At 51.1% G+C, this 13,170-nt stretch overlaps 1 protein-coding gene across 2 annotated transcripts; it reads right to left on the bottom strand.

The window, feature by feature from the left end:
- Positions 1-848: 848 nt before the first annotated feature.
- On the bottom strand, positions 849-8,742 carry LOC307111865 (sulfotransferase 1C4-like). 2 transcript variants are annotated; one of them, XM_079792049.1, is made up of 8 exons: positions 8,028-8,742; positions 7,534-7,688; positions 6,517-6,642; positions 5,931-6,028; positions 5,550-5,676; positions 4,641-4,735; positions 2,894-3,074; positions 849-2,359 (listed from the first exon to the last, which is right to left on the bottom strand). In XM_079792049.1, exons 2-8 carry the CDS (start codon positions 7,685-7,687, stop codon positions 2,247-2,249), a joined length of 894 nt encoding a protein of 297 aa, XP_079648175.1. In that variant the 5' UTR covers position 7,688; positions 8,028-8,742; the 3' UTR covers positions 849-2,246. The 2 variants fall into 2 exon arrangements, with proteins under 2 accessions (XP_079648175.1, XP_079648174.1); XM_079792048.1 differs by lacking the exon at positions 8,028-8,742 and having other exon boundaries at positions 7,534-8,019.
- Between the last annotated feature and the right edge of the window lie 4,428 nt (positions 8,743-13,170).

Raw genomic sequence — 13,170 nt, 5'->3', positions numbered from 1 at the left:
CCGTGCCTCATCTCATTTGATCCTCACAGAAGTCCTGGAGTAGGTAGATAGGAGACTCAGTAGAATCCTATTTTCTTTTCATTAGCCGGAAAATGGAGATTTAGAAAGCTTAGAAACTTGACCCGACTGAAAAGAAGTAAGAAATGATGGACCTTGAAAATGACTTCAGGTTTTCTCACTGCACAGAATATAGTAAGACACTGCTACAGTTTAATATTTTACCCTTTGTTCTCCCTGTGTGATCTACAATAATAATCTGCGTTGTGTTGGTATTTACTGCTGTGTTGCTGATAATTACCTGAAAGAGAAGTTGGGGTGCTTCACTGAGCTGGAAAAAGTTTAGCTAAATCAGAAAGCAGGTCTAATGAAGCAAGTTTATTCTATGTCTATAAAAGGCTAAGTTGACTCATGCATGCGCGGTACATATAAAGCTCTTGCTGGTGCCAATCACGTGTGTGTTTTCATCTGTCATTGTCGATCATAAATTTGGTTGACACTTCTATTATAGAGAAAGGGCGAATAGCGATATTAAAATATTTCTTCCAATTAATTTCCTTTCAATGTGCAGGAATTTGTGCACCGGCCACTAGTGTTTCATAAAACGCGCTATCCAAACGATAGGCCCAGTCACATGTGCTCCTGAGCCCTGGAAACCTGGCTGGTGCGAGTGAGGAGCTAAAGTTTAAATGTTAATTAATTAAATAGCCACGTGTGGTTTTTCCCACCTTATTGCACAGCTAGCTACAGATGAGAGCCGTTAGAGGGCTCTTTAGGATATAAACAGTTGGCTTTTCAGAATTTTCTTGAGTGAAATGTTCTTCCAGTTCCTTATTTCTGTGCAGGGTACGTACTGTTTGGTGTGCAGGGAGGCATATTGTCCCTATCTTGGAGAAAAATACACAGAGGAAATTTAAACAAGCACAGTAAAGACAACATAGACAGACAAGTAACAGCACAATATGCTTTAATATTAATAAAAAGGTGAATTATACCAAGTGTAGAGGAGTCAGAGGGACAGTCTCTTCAGGAGCAGGAGGTGCGGGGACTGGGCACGCTGCCCGTGTGCAGGGCACAGAGAAGGAGGGGATTCCCGGTGGAGGCCCAGGACAATGAAGCCAGTAGTTCAGGAACCTGACAGGTGTGAGCAGGCTCAGTGGGAGGCTGACTGGCTGCAGTACGAGGTGGTTTGGAAAATGGGATCACCTGTATCACATACAGCTATAGATGCCTCTGAATTCATGGCTGAAAACCTGGATGCAGCTCTCAGGCAGGGAAACGTGGGCATTATTGGAAAATGCAGCACTAGGGGAATGTAATCAGAGTTTCACTGCAGGAGAAGAGCCCTGGCAGGTGTGATGAGCACAGAAACGAGTCAGGAAGCCCACACTCGCCTAGGCGGGAAGCACAGGTTTTGGCGGGAGGGGGCCATGGAGGTGGCAGCATGTAGGGCATGTGGCACGTGGTGCTGCATGTGAGAAGGTGACTGTGGAGGCACTCAGAGCGTCAGAGTAAGGTGGGCTGAACAGTAGCACTTGTGGGTGGAAGCGAGTCCAGCCAAGTGCCCAGGTAGTGGCAAGAGATGGGGAGGAAGGTGTTCTAGCCTGAGCCCTGAGTGACCTGGAGACTTCAGGGGGAAGCAGCCACTGGACAGGCACCTGGCTGTCAAGCCATTGCTGGAATTAGTCGCTGTTTACACATTTCAGTGCGGCATTAAAATTTAGCTTGGCCCTGGTCGGGTAGCCCAGGTGGTGAGAGCATTGTCCCCATTATGCCAAGGTTGTGGGTTCGATCCCCAGTCAGGGCACATACAAGAAGTGACCAATGGATACATAAGTAGAACAGCAAGTCGATGTTTATCTCCCCCCACCCCGCCCCTCTAAAATTAATCAATAAAAAAAACCCTACCTTTAACCAACACTTCATCTGAAAACTTGAGTGTGTTTTATGTGAGGACTGGAGCATTTTTAATGTTAGCCATCACATGACCTGTAAGCTTCAGCAGAATGATCATTAGCACCAGTGTCACGTGTGTAATAGGAGTTTATTGAACCTCCTCCCGACAGTTCCCATCCCCACCGTCCCCAGTCGCTGCTAACTCTGATCTTTCCTTTGTAGAGTGAGCAAAAGCAAACATGACCAACAACTGGTCTGAGAACCCGGGCCCAATGCGGTGTGTCTGGGGAATGAAACTTCTATCGGTTGTTGCCCAGTGAGCTGGGTAATAAACTAAAACACTTTCTCTCTCTCTAGAACTGGAAGTGGAAAGTTAGACTTGTCCCAGCCATTTTCCGCTGATAGTCTTCGTCAAACCGCTCGTTCTGAGCCACGGTGAAGTGATTCCTCCAGTCTCCAACGGCCCCTGAAAGAGGTGTGGGAGTCAGAGCTGCTCAGGACTGTGCTCTCTGCCCTGCTCTTGGGTGTGACGTTCCTCCTGCCAGCCTGTCCCTTTCCGTCCAAGGGAAGAGGACGTCTGTCTGATTGTGGGGCCAGGAGAGCCTGCTACCCCTGAGCCACGTTGTGGTGGGGGTGGGGACCTCACGTTAAAACCGCAGGCCTGGGGGCTTTCCTGTCTTTTCCCTGCCCTCTTGCATGACAGGCAGCATCGAGCTACCTACACAGTGGATGCTTTGCTCCATTGGACTGAAGTCAGCATTTCCACCTTATCATCTAGAACTCTGGAGGGGAGTGAGATAAGGCATTGGGTTTAGACACTAAACCTTACTCTCTAGTTGTGGCTAAACGTTGATTTCATTTCATCTGTGGTCTCTTAAATACTCCTTCCCCCAGCATCATTTATTATGGACCTTGTTTTTCTTATCCATGGAAACCTCCCCACAGGCCCTGGGGTCCTCGACAGTTCTTTTAGAGTCTTGACCAACAGAGAGAGAACCACCTTTTCTCATGAACGGAGAGACTGAGTGGTCCATGACCTCAGTGGGGACTGTCGAGTAGTTTGCCATGGGATTTTGCTTCATGACATCAAACGAAGTGTGATAGGCAATTTTATCTAGGACGTTGTCATCCAGCTTTTTTCCAATAAATTCTCCCAGCTTCCGAATTTCATGCTTTGGCTTCTGTGATCAGAGTAAAAAGAAACGTGAAGATTTGATATAAAATAGTTTTTAAAATATTGCATTGAATTAATAATATTGATATGTAACATAAAATAATAAATAATCCTGCCTCACAAATGCTCAACTTTCCAGAAATGACTCATTTTAATACGGTGACACAGATTTTTACAAATTAACTGTAATTATTAAGCTTTTCCTGTTCTGAGATGGAAGCACCGCTGAGGATGATGTGCAGTGTGCGGGGAATGCTGCACTAAACTTATTTCCAAATGTCCTGCTCGGGCAGTTACTGGAGGGTCTTGGTCGGCCACGTGTCCAGCAGGGAGTCCGTAGCCGAGTGATGAGTCCAGGGTCCAAGGTGTAGTAGTCCTTATTCAGTGATTAGAGCCCCTACCTGTGAACTGAAGAGTCACGGGTTCGATTCTGCTCAGGGGCACGTACCTCAGTTGCAGGCTGGATCCCTGGCCCAAGTCAAGGCAGGTGTGGGAAGCAGCCAATCCATGTGTCTCTCACATCGATGTTTCTCTTTCTCCCTCTCCCTTCCACTCTCTCAGAAAGCCAATGGAAAAAAAAAACATACACTTGGGTGAGGATTAACAACAACAACAAAAAGTGCTTAATTTAATTGGCCTCCTACAGACTAGGGATCAGCAAGAGTGCTGAAAACTGTGAGCATTGTGTGACTGCATTCAGGGAATATTCCAGAATATGACCACAGAACATGCAAAAGGTTTTAGGGACTCTGAGGTTAGACTACCTGTGTATTAGAATACTAGAAATGTAATAAACTATTTGTTTTAAAAAACCAGAGTGCAATTTAAAACAAAACAAAACAAAATAAGAATATAGACACGGGGAACAAACTGGGGTTGCAAGGGGCAGGGCAGGGCTGGGAGGAGTGGGTGAGGGGTCAGAGGTACAGACTCGCAGCTGTCTGCTCAGTCAGTCAGGGGTGTCTGTGCAGCAGGCGGCTGTGGTTAATGATACTGTGTTGCATACCTGAAAGTCGAGGAGCAAGTAGATCTTAAAGTTCCAACTACAGGAAATAGTTATAACTCTATTTGGTGCAGATGTTAAGTAGACTTACTGTGGTGCTCATTTTGCAAGGAGTACAAATATCAAGTCATCCTGTTGTATACCTGAAACTAACACTATATTACACATCAATGATCTCAATTAAAAACATAGAAAACGATGCTTTTTTCACTCTCGATATTTTATATCTGGCAATAAAGCCAGAATTTGAATTCAATAATTCTGACTCTAAATCATTAGTATTTTCCCATTATATCATCATTTCTTAAACTGTTCTTGAAATTGATGTTCCTCAATGAAAAAAGTGTGTTAGAAAAGCGTTTCCCTCCTAAGCAGAATGTAAAATAGATGTGCTGGAAGGCGGGCGACGTGCGAGGCAGGAGCCAGGACAGCCGGGGGCATTTCGCACGGGGCAGCTACCTCCAGTGAAATGAAGCCATTCTTGCTCCCTTTCACTCTGTGAGGCCCTGATGTGCCCCCACGCTGTGATGTAATATTTCATGGTCAAATAGGAACACTGCTGCCCCTCACCATCTTCAGGTCCTCGTAGAAGAGGTAGAGGATGCGGTGTTGGTCTCTGGCTTCCCACCATCCTTTCACGTGGTCGTGCCATGAGCCCCAGCACACTGCAAGACAGGGCAGGGCCAGGGCGTGGGATGGGGGGAAAGGGAGTGGGCCAGGGCCAGGGGAATGGGACGGGTCTAGGGGAATGCGACGGGAGAAAGGGAGTGGGACGGGTCTAGGGGAATGGGAGTGGGGAAAGGGAGTGGGACGGGTCCAGGGGAATGGGACGGGTCTAGGGGAATGGGACGGGTCTAGGGGAATGGGAAGGGAGAAAGGGAATGGGACGGGTCTAGGGGAATGGGAGGGGGGAAAGGGAGTGGGGCGGGTCTAGGGGAATGGGACGGGTCTAGGGGAATGGGAGGGGGGAAAGGGAGTGGGACGGGTCTAGGGGAATGGGACGGGTCTAGGGGAATGGGAGGGGGGAAAGGGAGTGGGACGGGGCCAGGGGAATGGAACGGGGGGCGGGGGGAGGTGAGGGCAGTGGGGAAGGGCGTGGGACGGGTCCAGGGGAACGGGATGGGGCCAGGGGAATGGGATGGGGCCAGGGGAATGGGATGGGGCCAGGGGAATGGGACGGGGCCAGGGGAATGGGACAGGAGACAGGGAGTGGGACAGGCCAGGGTAATGGGATGGGGCCAGGGTAATGGGGTGGGGCAAGGGGAGTGGAGAGGGGCCAGGGGAGTGGGGCGGGGCCAGGGAATGAGGTGGGGCCAGGGGGTCCCTGCTCACCAGCTGACAGTCCAGGGAGGAGTGAGCTCCCAGTGTCAGGTGGGGATCCCCGCACATCCAAGAAGGCAGGCCCCATGGGTACTCAGGAAATGGCCCTTTTTATGGTATTTGAGGCTTAGAAAGGGGTTCAGAGCAGAAGGTTCATACCTTTCCCAGTCAGAAAGCTCTCAAAATACTCTTCCCAGGTCCCTGGGGCCGGAAGCGCTTTATTCATCCTGTGGAAATGGTAGTAAGACACCAGGTTGTCCTTGGGGTTTCTCGCCACATAGATTATCTGGGAAGGGGGGAGAGAAATAGCCCATGAGGCCGCTGCGCGATGGTTATCGCCCACAAGCTACGTCCGTCCATCCATCCTTCCGGACAGGGTCTTTGGGATGCTGATCCCGGTGAGGTGGGTGTGGGAGATGGAAAGCTCATAGCCGTGTGCACGCAGTTGTGGTGAAGAGGTGAGCCCTTTAATAGTGAAGTGCTTTCGGAGGAAATAGAGAGAAGACCAGAGCATAACTCAGAGCTCCTGCTGCTGTTTACCTTACAGTTTTTCTCCAGGAAAGACGGAGGTAGTAATTGGAAGGGAAGGTGTGTTTTCAGGGTCCGTGGCGAGGGCATCGCATTAGCTTGTTCCAAGCCTGTAAAATGATTTTGATCATTTCCCACTATTGTTCTCTGTGCTTCAAAACACTGCTGCGTTCATTGTTACCACCTCAGGGCCAACTGGACAAGGTAAGGCAACTCTGTGCTCTGACCTGCGAGGATGTGTCTAACCTGTGAATTAATGTTCTGGCTTGAACAATGTCTAACCATTACAAACAGCAAACCAAACGAATAAGAACCCAAAAAATCCAAACCTGTTGACCAGGAAGTCACTGAGGCTCCTCCTGGTGGAGTAAAATTAATGTCTAATTGGAGGATCAAAATTTACCTTCCTTCCGTATAAGCAGTGACTCGTTAGAAGAGATGGCTGTAGTACAGCATTGGCCTGATACAGTGTTTTGAAAAGACAGAGTCACAAAACCCATCATTACTTGTGCGAATGTCTGGAGTTGTGAGAGGCTATTTGACAGCATTCTGAGCCTGCATTTAGGAGTGCAATCAAGTGAGGTTATTCCACACTCACCCGATCCTATGGACGGGATGACCCATTCGATGAAAGGAAACCGCACGTGAGTAGGTGCTCGTTGAGTTCTGCCAACATCACCATCATTTAGTATGAAGTCCACTATCTCCTGAGTCCACGTTGTCCCTTGTTAAGCAGGAGGTGGAGATGAGTAGACCGTTAGTGTACTATATCCTTAAGATGGTCAAGTGCATGTTAGACATCTGTGTGCATTGTGAAACCAGATTTATGATGGAATTGAGAAAACATCATTCTTTATACCTTGTTTTACCATAGTATGATTTTTTTGTTTTGTTTTGTTTTGTTTTTTTACAGAGTGGAAGAGAGAGGGATAGAGAGTTAGAAACATCCATGAGAGAGAATCATCGATCAGCTGCCTCCTGCACACCCCCTACTAGGGATGTGCCCGCAACCAAGATACATGCCCTTGACCGGAATCGAACCTGGGACCCCTGAGTCCGCAGGCCGACGCTCTATCCACTGAGCCAAACCGGTTTCGGCCATAGTATGATTTTTATGAAAAGGCTACAGTGTGCAGTAGACTTATGTGTGCAGTTCATTGTTTCCTGCCTCAGCCATTCCCTGGGAGCTGTCCTGTTGACTGAGCTGCACTGTTCCTTAGGAGAACAGCTCTCCGATCCTGCCTGCAGATTTTGAGGGCTGCTGAGCCGGTCAGCAATGCAGAACCCCAGTTCCCCTAATCATCCCCAAATCAGCCTGGGTCCCTTTCCTGCTCACTCACACAGAGCGGCTTTGGTACAAGGCCCATAAGGAAGGCCTGCCTTGGGAACAAATCAATCAACAAGTCTAGAGCCCGTGTGTTCTTTGCTGAGGAGGTAAAAAGAAATGTGCATCACTGGAAGAATTAAACACTTAAAACTTGTTTCAGTTTCAGTTTCCACTGCGATTTGCTATAGCCCTCACTGCCCAGCCAGCAGCCCTCCACTCAAAGATCATCTCTTTATTTCCCTATAAATGCATTTCCCGCCCCCTCCCGGCTCCCCTGCTCCGCCCCACCTGCTTTAGGGTAGGTGCAGATGAGCAGGTCGTCAGGCCTGGCCTGGAAGTCCCAGATCTGGTCCCAGTTGTCGCAGGTGGGCGTGGGTTGAAGGATTCCCTTCACGTAGTCCACAGTTATGCGCTCTGTCCCATCACATTTCAACTCCTCCATTCTGTTCAAGGTCATTGGTGTCAGGAGTCAGAGTGCTATTCCCACAGGCTGCGGGCTCTCGGTCAGCACAGAGCTGTGGCCTGATACCCTCCAGGCAGCACCCTCTGACCTCAGCCCTCCTGGGAGCCTGTGTGCTAGGAAGGGAAAAGCCACTGGCCTGCTGGTCCCGCCCGGAGCCAGGCCTGTTGTTTGGGACTTTCCACTCAGGCACCTCCTGGCCTCGGCCCTCCCCCAACTGCAACACCCCAGGCCTCTCCAATCCGGAGCGCTGGGTGCTGCTGGCCCTGCCCTCCGCTTCCTGGCCTCGGCCCTCCCCCAACTGCAACACCCAGGGCCTCACCCATCCGGAGCGCTGGGTGCTGCTGGCCCTGCCCTCTGGCATCAGTGCAGCAAGGGTCAGTGCCAGGTCTCCTGTGTCATCTCTGTGTTCACAGAATTAGGCACAGATAGGCCAGCTGTTTCTGGAAGGTCTACACTGAGTGAAGAGTTGGAGAGGATCTGCCTGTGGGATTACAGTATTGAGCAGCTTCCCTGATGGCTGGAGGGCAGAGACCTAAAGGCTCCTCAGGGTTTTAAAGAATAAAACAGACCGGCCTATGAGAGAAGGTTCCTTCCTGCTGGGGGCCATTTGGTGTTCATACCAACAAGAGTCTCTTCAGGGCTCTTAGCACAGTTTGTCTCAAAAGCAAAGGAGTAGCAGGGGGGTTGTGTTAGGACTCGCCCCATCTGCTTCCTCCTTCTTGGGGCTCGTTTCCCTCACAGCCTCCGGCTTGTCTGGGCCCCCGGCTCCTCTCCCGGGAGCAGCCTGGCTCCTGTGGGAGCTGCTTTCCTCCTTCTCCCTCCTGGCCCACCCTCTTCCTGGCTGACCAGCTACACAGAGGCCAGGCTCCTCTCCATTGTTCCTTTCGATGCTGAGTGCTATTGGTCACCAACTAACTTTCCTGCCTTCCTGTGATGCAATAGAACAGACATCTCTCTGCTCCTTGTTTTTTTTCCTTACACAGAGCTCCTAACCTTTGGAAGTTCCTGTGGTTGGAGTGCCCTTGGTTATTCATAAGGAGGCCCATTCCACCATACCTGGGCGTATGCTAAAGAGTGGGGCCAGGGGCCCTGGGATAGTCTCCCAGCTGGAGCAAGTGGGCTGGCCACACCAGGAAGACAGTGCATGATGAGGGTGGGAACTTTTTCAGGCCCATCCCCAACCTGCAGGGAGGGGAGAGGGGCTAAGGCCCCAAGAAAGCTCTGGCCACTGAAGCATCAGTGGGTGGTGAGCACGTGATGTTCTCAGGGGGTTGGGGGGAAAACGACATGCCCAGTGCCATGAGGAAAGGGCCTGGACACTCTCTGCCCCTCTCCCCAGACCTTGAACTATGCACCTCCCCACTAGACTGCTCCCAACTGCATCCTCATGGTAAAGCTGTGAGCATGGTGCCTCTGTGATCCCTGCGATCCTGCTGGTGGATTAGTGAACTAGGGGGTCACAGGAACTCCCGCATGAGAGCTGGTTGGTCATCGGTGCGGTGAGCCTGGGGCTGGCTGACACCACAGATGGGCAGTCTGTGAGCAACTGTCCTTGACGTATGGGGTCTGCACACCGGCAGGTGGTCGGTGCCGATTGAATGGAATTAGGACCCTGGTTGGCGTCGGGGATTGCTGTTGGCATCCCAGCAACCCTCAACGGCTCTCAGAATCCATTCTGTCCCCAGAAGTCAGGAAGTTCTGTTCTTGCTTAAATCCTCCCCCCAAACCTTCACAAGCTCCCGTGAGGGCCTTCGTGCAGAGGCCTCCCTGTACCCAGGCTAAGCCTCACCCGCTGCCTCTCAAGGGGCAGCTCCAAGGCCATGCCTGCCTGGCAGCAGCTCCCTCTGGGGTTGCAGACACCACGTCTCTCTGGCGTGCTCATTGGCTCTGCAGGTCATGCATGTTGAGTTCTTTGGCTTCCTTCTCGGCTGCTCTAATGTCTTCCCGCCACGCCCCCTCTCTGAGAGGCCCCCCTGAACTCAGGTCCCCATGCAGGTCCCACCTCCTTTCCTTCGAGGATGTTTCCCGACATGGCTGTGTGAGTGGGCATGGCACTTGCTTATTGCAGTCTACACGGTTCAGTTGTGCAGCATTATACAGTCCAGCTGTGTTGCAGTCACTCCAAAGTCCAGCTCCCGTTTGTTACCGTACAGATGGCCCTTTACATGTTTCACTCTCTTGCACTCCAGCCCCAACCCCAGCCCCAGGCCCAGCCCCTGATCTGTTGTCTGCCTCTATGAGTTTGTTCGTTTGTTTTTGGTTTTCTTTTTAAAAATATACCATGAATGAGTGAGATCTTATGACATTTGCTTTAGCTTTTCTTTTTTTAATTTATCTTTATTGTTGAAAGTATTGTAGATTTCCCTTTAATTATTTTTTAACCATTGACCCCCTCTAACCCGCACCTGCACTTACCAGGCCTTCACCACTCTATTGTCTGTGTCCATGGGCTATGCATACCTGTAGATATAAAAGGCTAAGTGTCCGTCCATCCGACTGGTAGCTATGACACACACTGACCACCAGGGGGCAGATGTATCACGCAGGAGCTGTCATGATGCGCACTGCCCATTTAAAAATAAACAGCACCACGGACCTGGCGCTGACAAACCAACACTCGGCTTCTCCCAAGTGTGACACAGACCCCGCCACCACCCTGGAGCGACACCCCAGCAAATTGCAGCTGACACTGCCAAGACCCCATGGTACAAAATACGGCCCACAGCCCAGCCCCACTCAGAAACGGGCACTGTAGGTGCCAGGTAACAATGTCACATAGCAACGCCTGGCTTCCTCTCCCTAGCGACTAGCCTTCTTGCAGTTTCTTCAGCCCAAGGACACAACTTCCTTTATAGCCAGGTGCAAACATTTTACAGTTCAACCAAATGTCTGTGAAGCATTTTCACGTGCGTCATCTCATTTGATCCTCACAGAAGTCCTGGAGTAGGTAGATAGGAGACTATGGAATACTATTTTCTTTTCATTAGCCAGAAAATGGAAATTTAGAAAGTTTAGAAACTTGACCCGACTGAAGAGATTTAAGAAATGGTGGACCTTGGAAGTGACTTCAGGTTTTCTCACTGCACAGAATATAGTCAAACACTGCTGCAGTTAAATATTTTACCCTTTGTTCTCCCTGTGTGATCTACAATAATAATCTGCTTTGTGTTGATATTTACTGCTGTATTACTGACAATTACCTGAAAGAGAAGTTGGGATGCTTTACTGGGCTGGAAAAGTTTTAGCTACATCTCAAAGCAGGTCTAATGAAGCAAGTTTATTCTATATATATAAAAGGCTAAGTTGACTCATGCATGCGCGGTACATACAAAGCTCTTGCTGGTGCCAATCACGTGTGTTTCGATCTGTCATTGTCGATTGTGAATTTGGTTGACATTTCTATTATAGAGAAAGGGCGAATAGCGATATTAAAATACTTCTTCTAATTAATTTCCTTTCAATATGCATGAATCTGTGCACCAGGACACTAATATGACTATAATATCACTAGAGGCCCGGTGCACGAAATTCGTGCATGGGGGTGAGGGGGGGTGTCCCTCAGCCCTGTCTTGGCCTGCAAAGACACCAGCATCCCTCACCCCGGCCTCTAGCCAGAGGTTCCTCCCCTCCTTCTGCACAGCCTCTGGGAAGATGCTTGTCCTGGGGCCTCCTCAGGGCCCTGGCCCACGACGCCCTGCAGTTCAGGTACTCGGGGGCTTGGGCTTTCAGATCTGGCTTCCTCACCTGGCATGGTGAGCATCAGCTGCCATGGGAGCCTTGCCTTAGGAGTCACCCCCTTGGACCATACTACTTGCGAGTGTGTGGGGGAGGGTGGCCTCGGTGGCAGTGATTTGATGTCTGTAGCATGCCCGCTGACACCCACCACCGCGGCGCCACACTGGTCCCGTCTGGACTGCTGGCAGGGGGCTTCCAGTCTGCCACTGGGGCTGATGGGCTGCGACTGGGGGCTGCAGGTGGAGGACCCCGGCACCCATAGGGCTGTCAGCATCAGGAACTGGAAAGATCTATTTTTCTGGTTCCTCCCCTGCCGCGCGGATGCTGAGCTCCGGGCCCCACAGGCCCGTTCATTCCTGCCGCACGGCCGGCCGGGGCGGGGACATGGGCGTGCAGTGCCGGAGGCCCTTTCACTCCCGCCGCACAGCTGGCCGGGGCAGGGACGTGGGCGCGCGACCCCGGAGGCCCGTTCACTTCCGCCGCACGGCCAGCCGGGGCTGGGACGTGGGCTTGCTGCCCCAGAGGCCCCTTCTGTGCCGCAGCACAGCCATGGTGCAGACACTGAGCTCGCGCAGCCACTGGCGACGCGAGCTCAGCGTCCTGCCGGCCCCATTCAGTCCCCGCTCAGTGGCGCAGCAGCCAATGGCATTGGCGGGAGGCGCGGGGGGCGGGGACTCGCGAGTCCCGCGCCTCCCGCCAGCCCAATCGGCCACCCCGGCCACCCTGAGTCCCCCCCCCCGTGCCTCCCACCCAATCGTGGGCATAGCGAAGGTATGGTCAATTTGCATATTACCCTTTTATTATGTAGGATTACCCAACCACCCGACTCCAGCCTTCCCTCTGAGGTTTGAGGGTCTGTTCTGTGCTTCTATGTCTCTGAATCTGTTCATCAGTTTATTTTGTTCATTAGATTCCACATTTGAGTGAGATTGTGTAATACTTGCCTTTCTCTGACTGGCTTATTTTGTTCAGCATAATGCTCTCCAGACTCCTCCATGCTGCTGCAAATGGTAAGAGTTCTTTCTCACAGCTGCATAGTATTGCACCTCCTGGTGGGAATCATGAAAACATGACACAGACCGAACCCCAGAGAAGACACATTTGTTTCTTTCTGGGGAGAGGTCAGAGCACTGCCTTCTGTGTCCCTCTCCCGATGTTTTAAAAACAAACTGTGTGAGAATGTGTGTTGCAACTCCAAGTGTATGTTGACATAGTCCTTAGTGACATGGGACTTGGTGCCCAAAACTTGAGTTCTCACGTTGGGTTTCATAAATTGGAAGTGCTTATGCTGCCCATCATGAAGCCCAGTGTCAGCGAGAACACGAAAGTGGGAACAGACTTACAGGTCTCTGTTCTCCATCCCCTGCCCCAAGCCCCTGGAGGGCAGGGCCTGTGTCTAGTTGCCCCTCTAAGCGCTGCATCCACAATGTCACTTGTGCCTTGTTAATGAAAGTGTCATCTTGGGCTGGTATCCTCTCGCTCTGTGTGACCTGCCTCGGCACCCCTGGCCTAGCAGCCTCGGAGCCACTCCATCCACGGCCAGAGGAACCCTGGCACAGGAGGCCGCAGCACTTTCCAGGTGTGGCTCAGAGACGAGAACAGAACGCTGAGTCTGGGCAGAGCTGGCAGGGGGTCTTGGGAGCCGAAGAAGCCAGGAGAGGCTGTGGGTGTATAAGGATGAGTCATTATTGCTGAACCAGTGGCCACATAGCCATCAGACAGAACAG

This window comes from Cnephaeus nilssonii (genome assembly GCF_951640355.1).
Source record: "Cnephaeus nilssonii genome assembly, chromosome: 15".
NCBI classification, from domain to species: Eukaryota; Metazoa; Chordata; class Mammalia; order Chiroptera; family Vespertilionidae; genus Cnephaeus; species Cnephaeus nilssonii.
Note: the sequence above shows the minus strand (reverse complement) of the source record. Positions and strands in the feature narration are given on the sequence as shown.

Bases quoted from the DNA above. Each gene is read 5' to 3' on its own strand.
- LOC307111865 (XM_079792048.1), bottom strand. From the start codon at position 7,702: ATGACCTTGAACAGAATGGAGGAGTTGAAATGTGATGGGACAGAGCGC. The intron at 6,643-7,533 runs GTGGGGCGGAGC...CTGCTTAACAAG, and splicing joins CTGCACCTACCCTAAAGCAG to GGACAACGTGGACTCAGGAG. The intron at 5,677-5,930 runs GTAAACAGCAGC...CCCCCTTCCCAG, and splicing joins TCCTGGAGAAAAACTGTAAG to ATAATCTATGTGGCGAGAAA.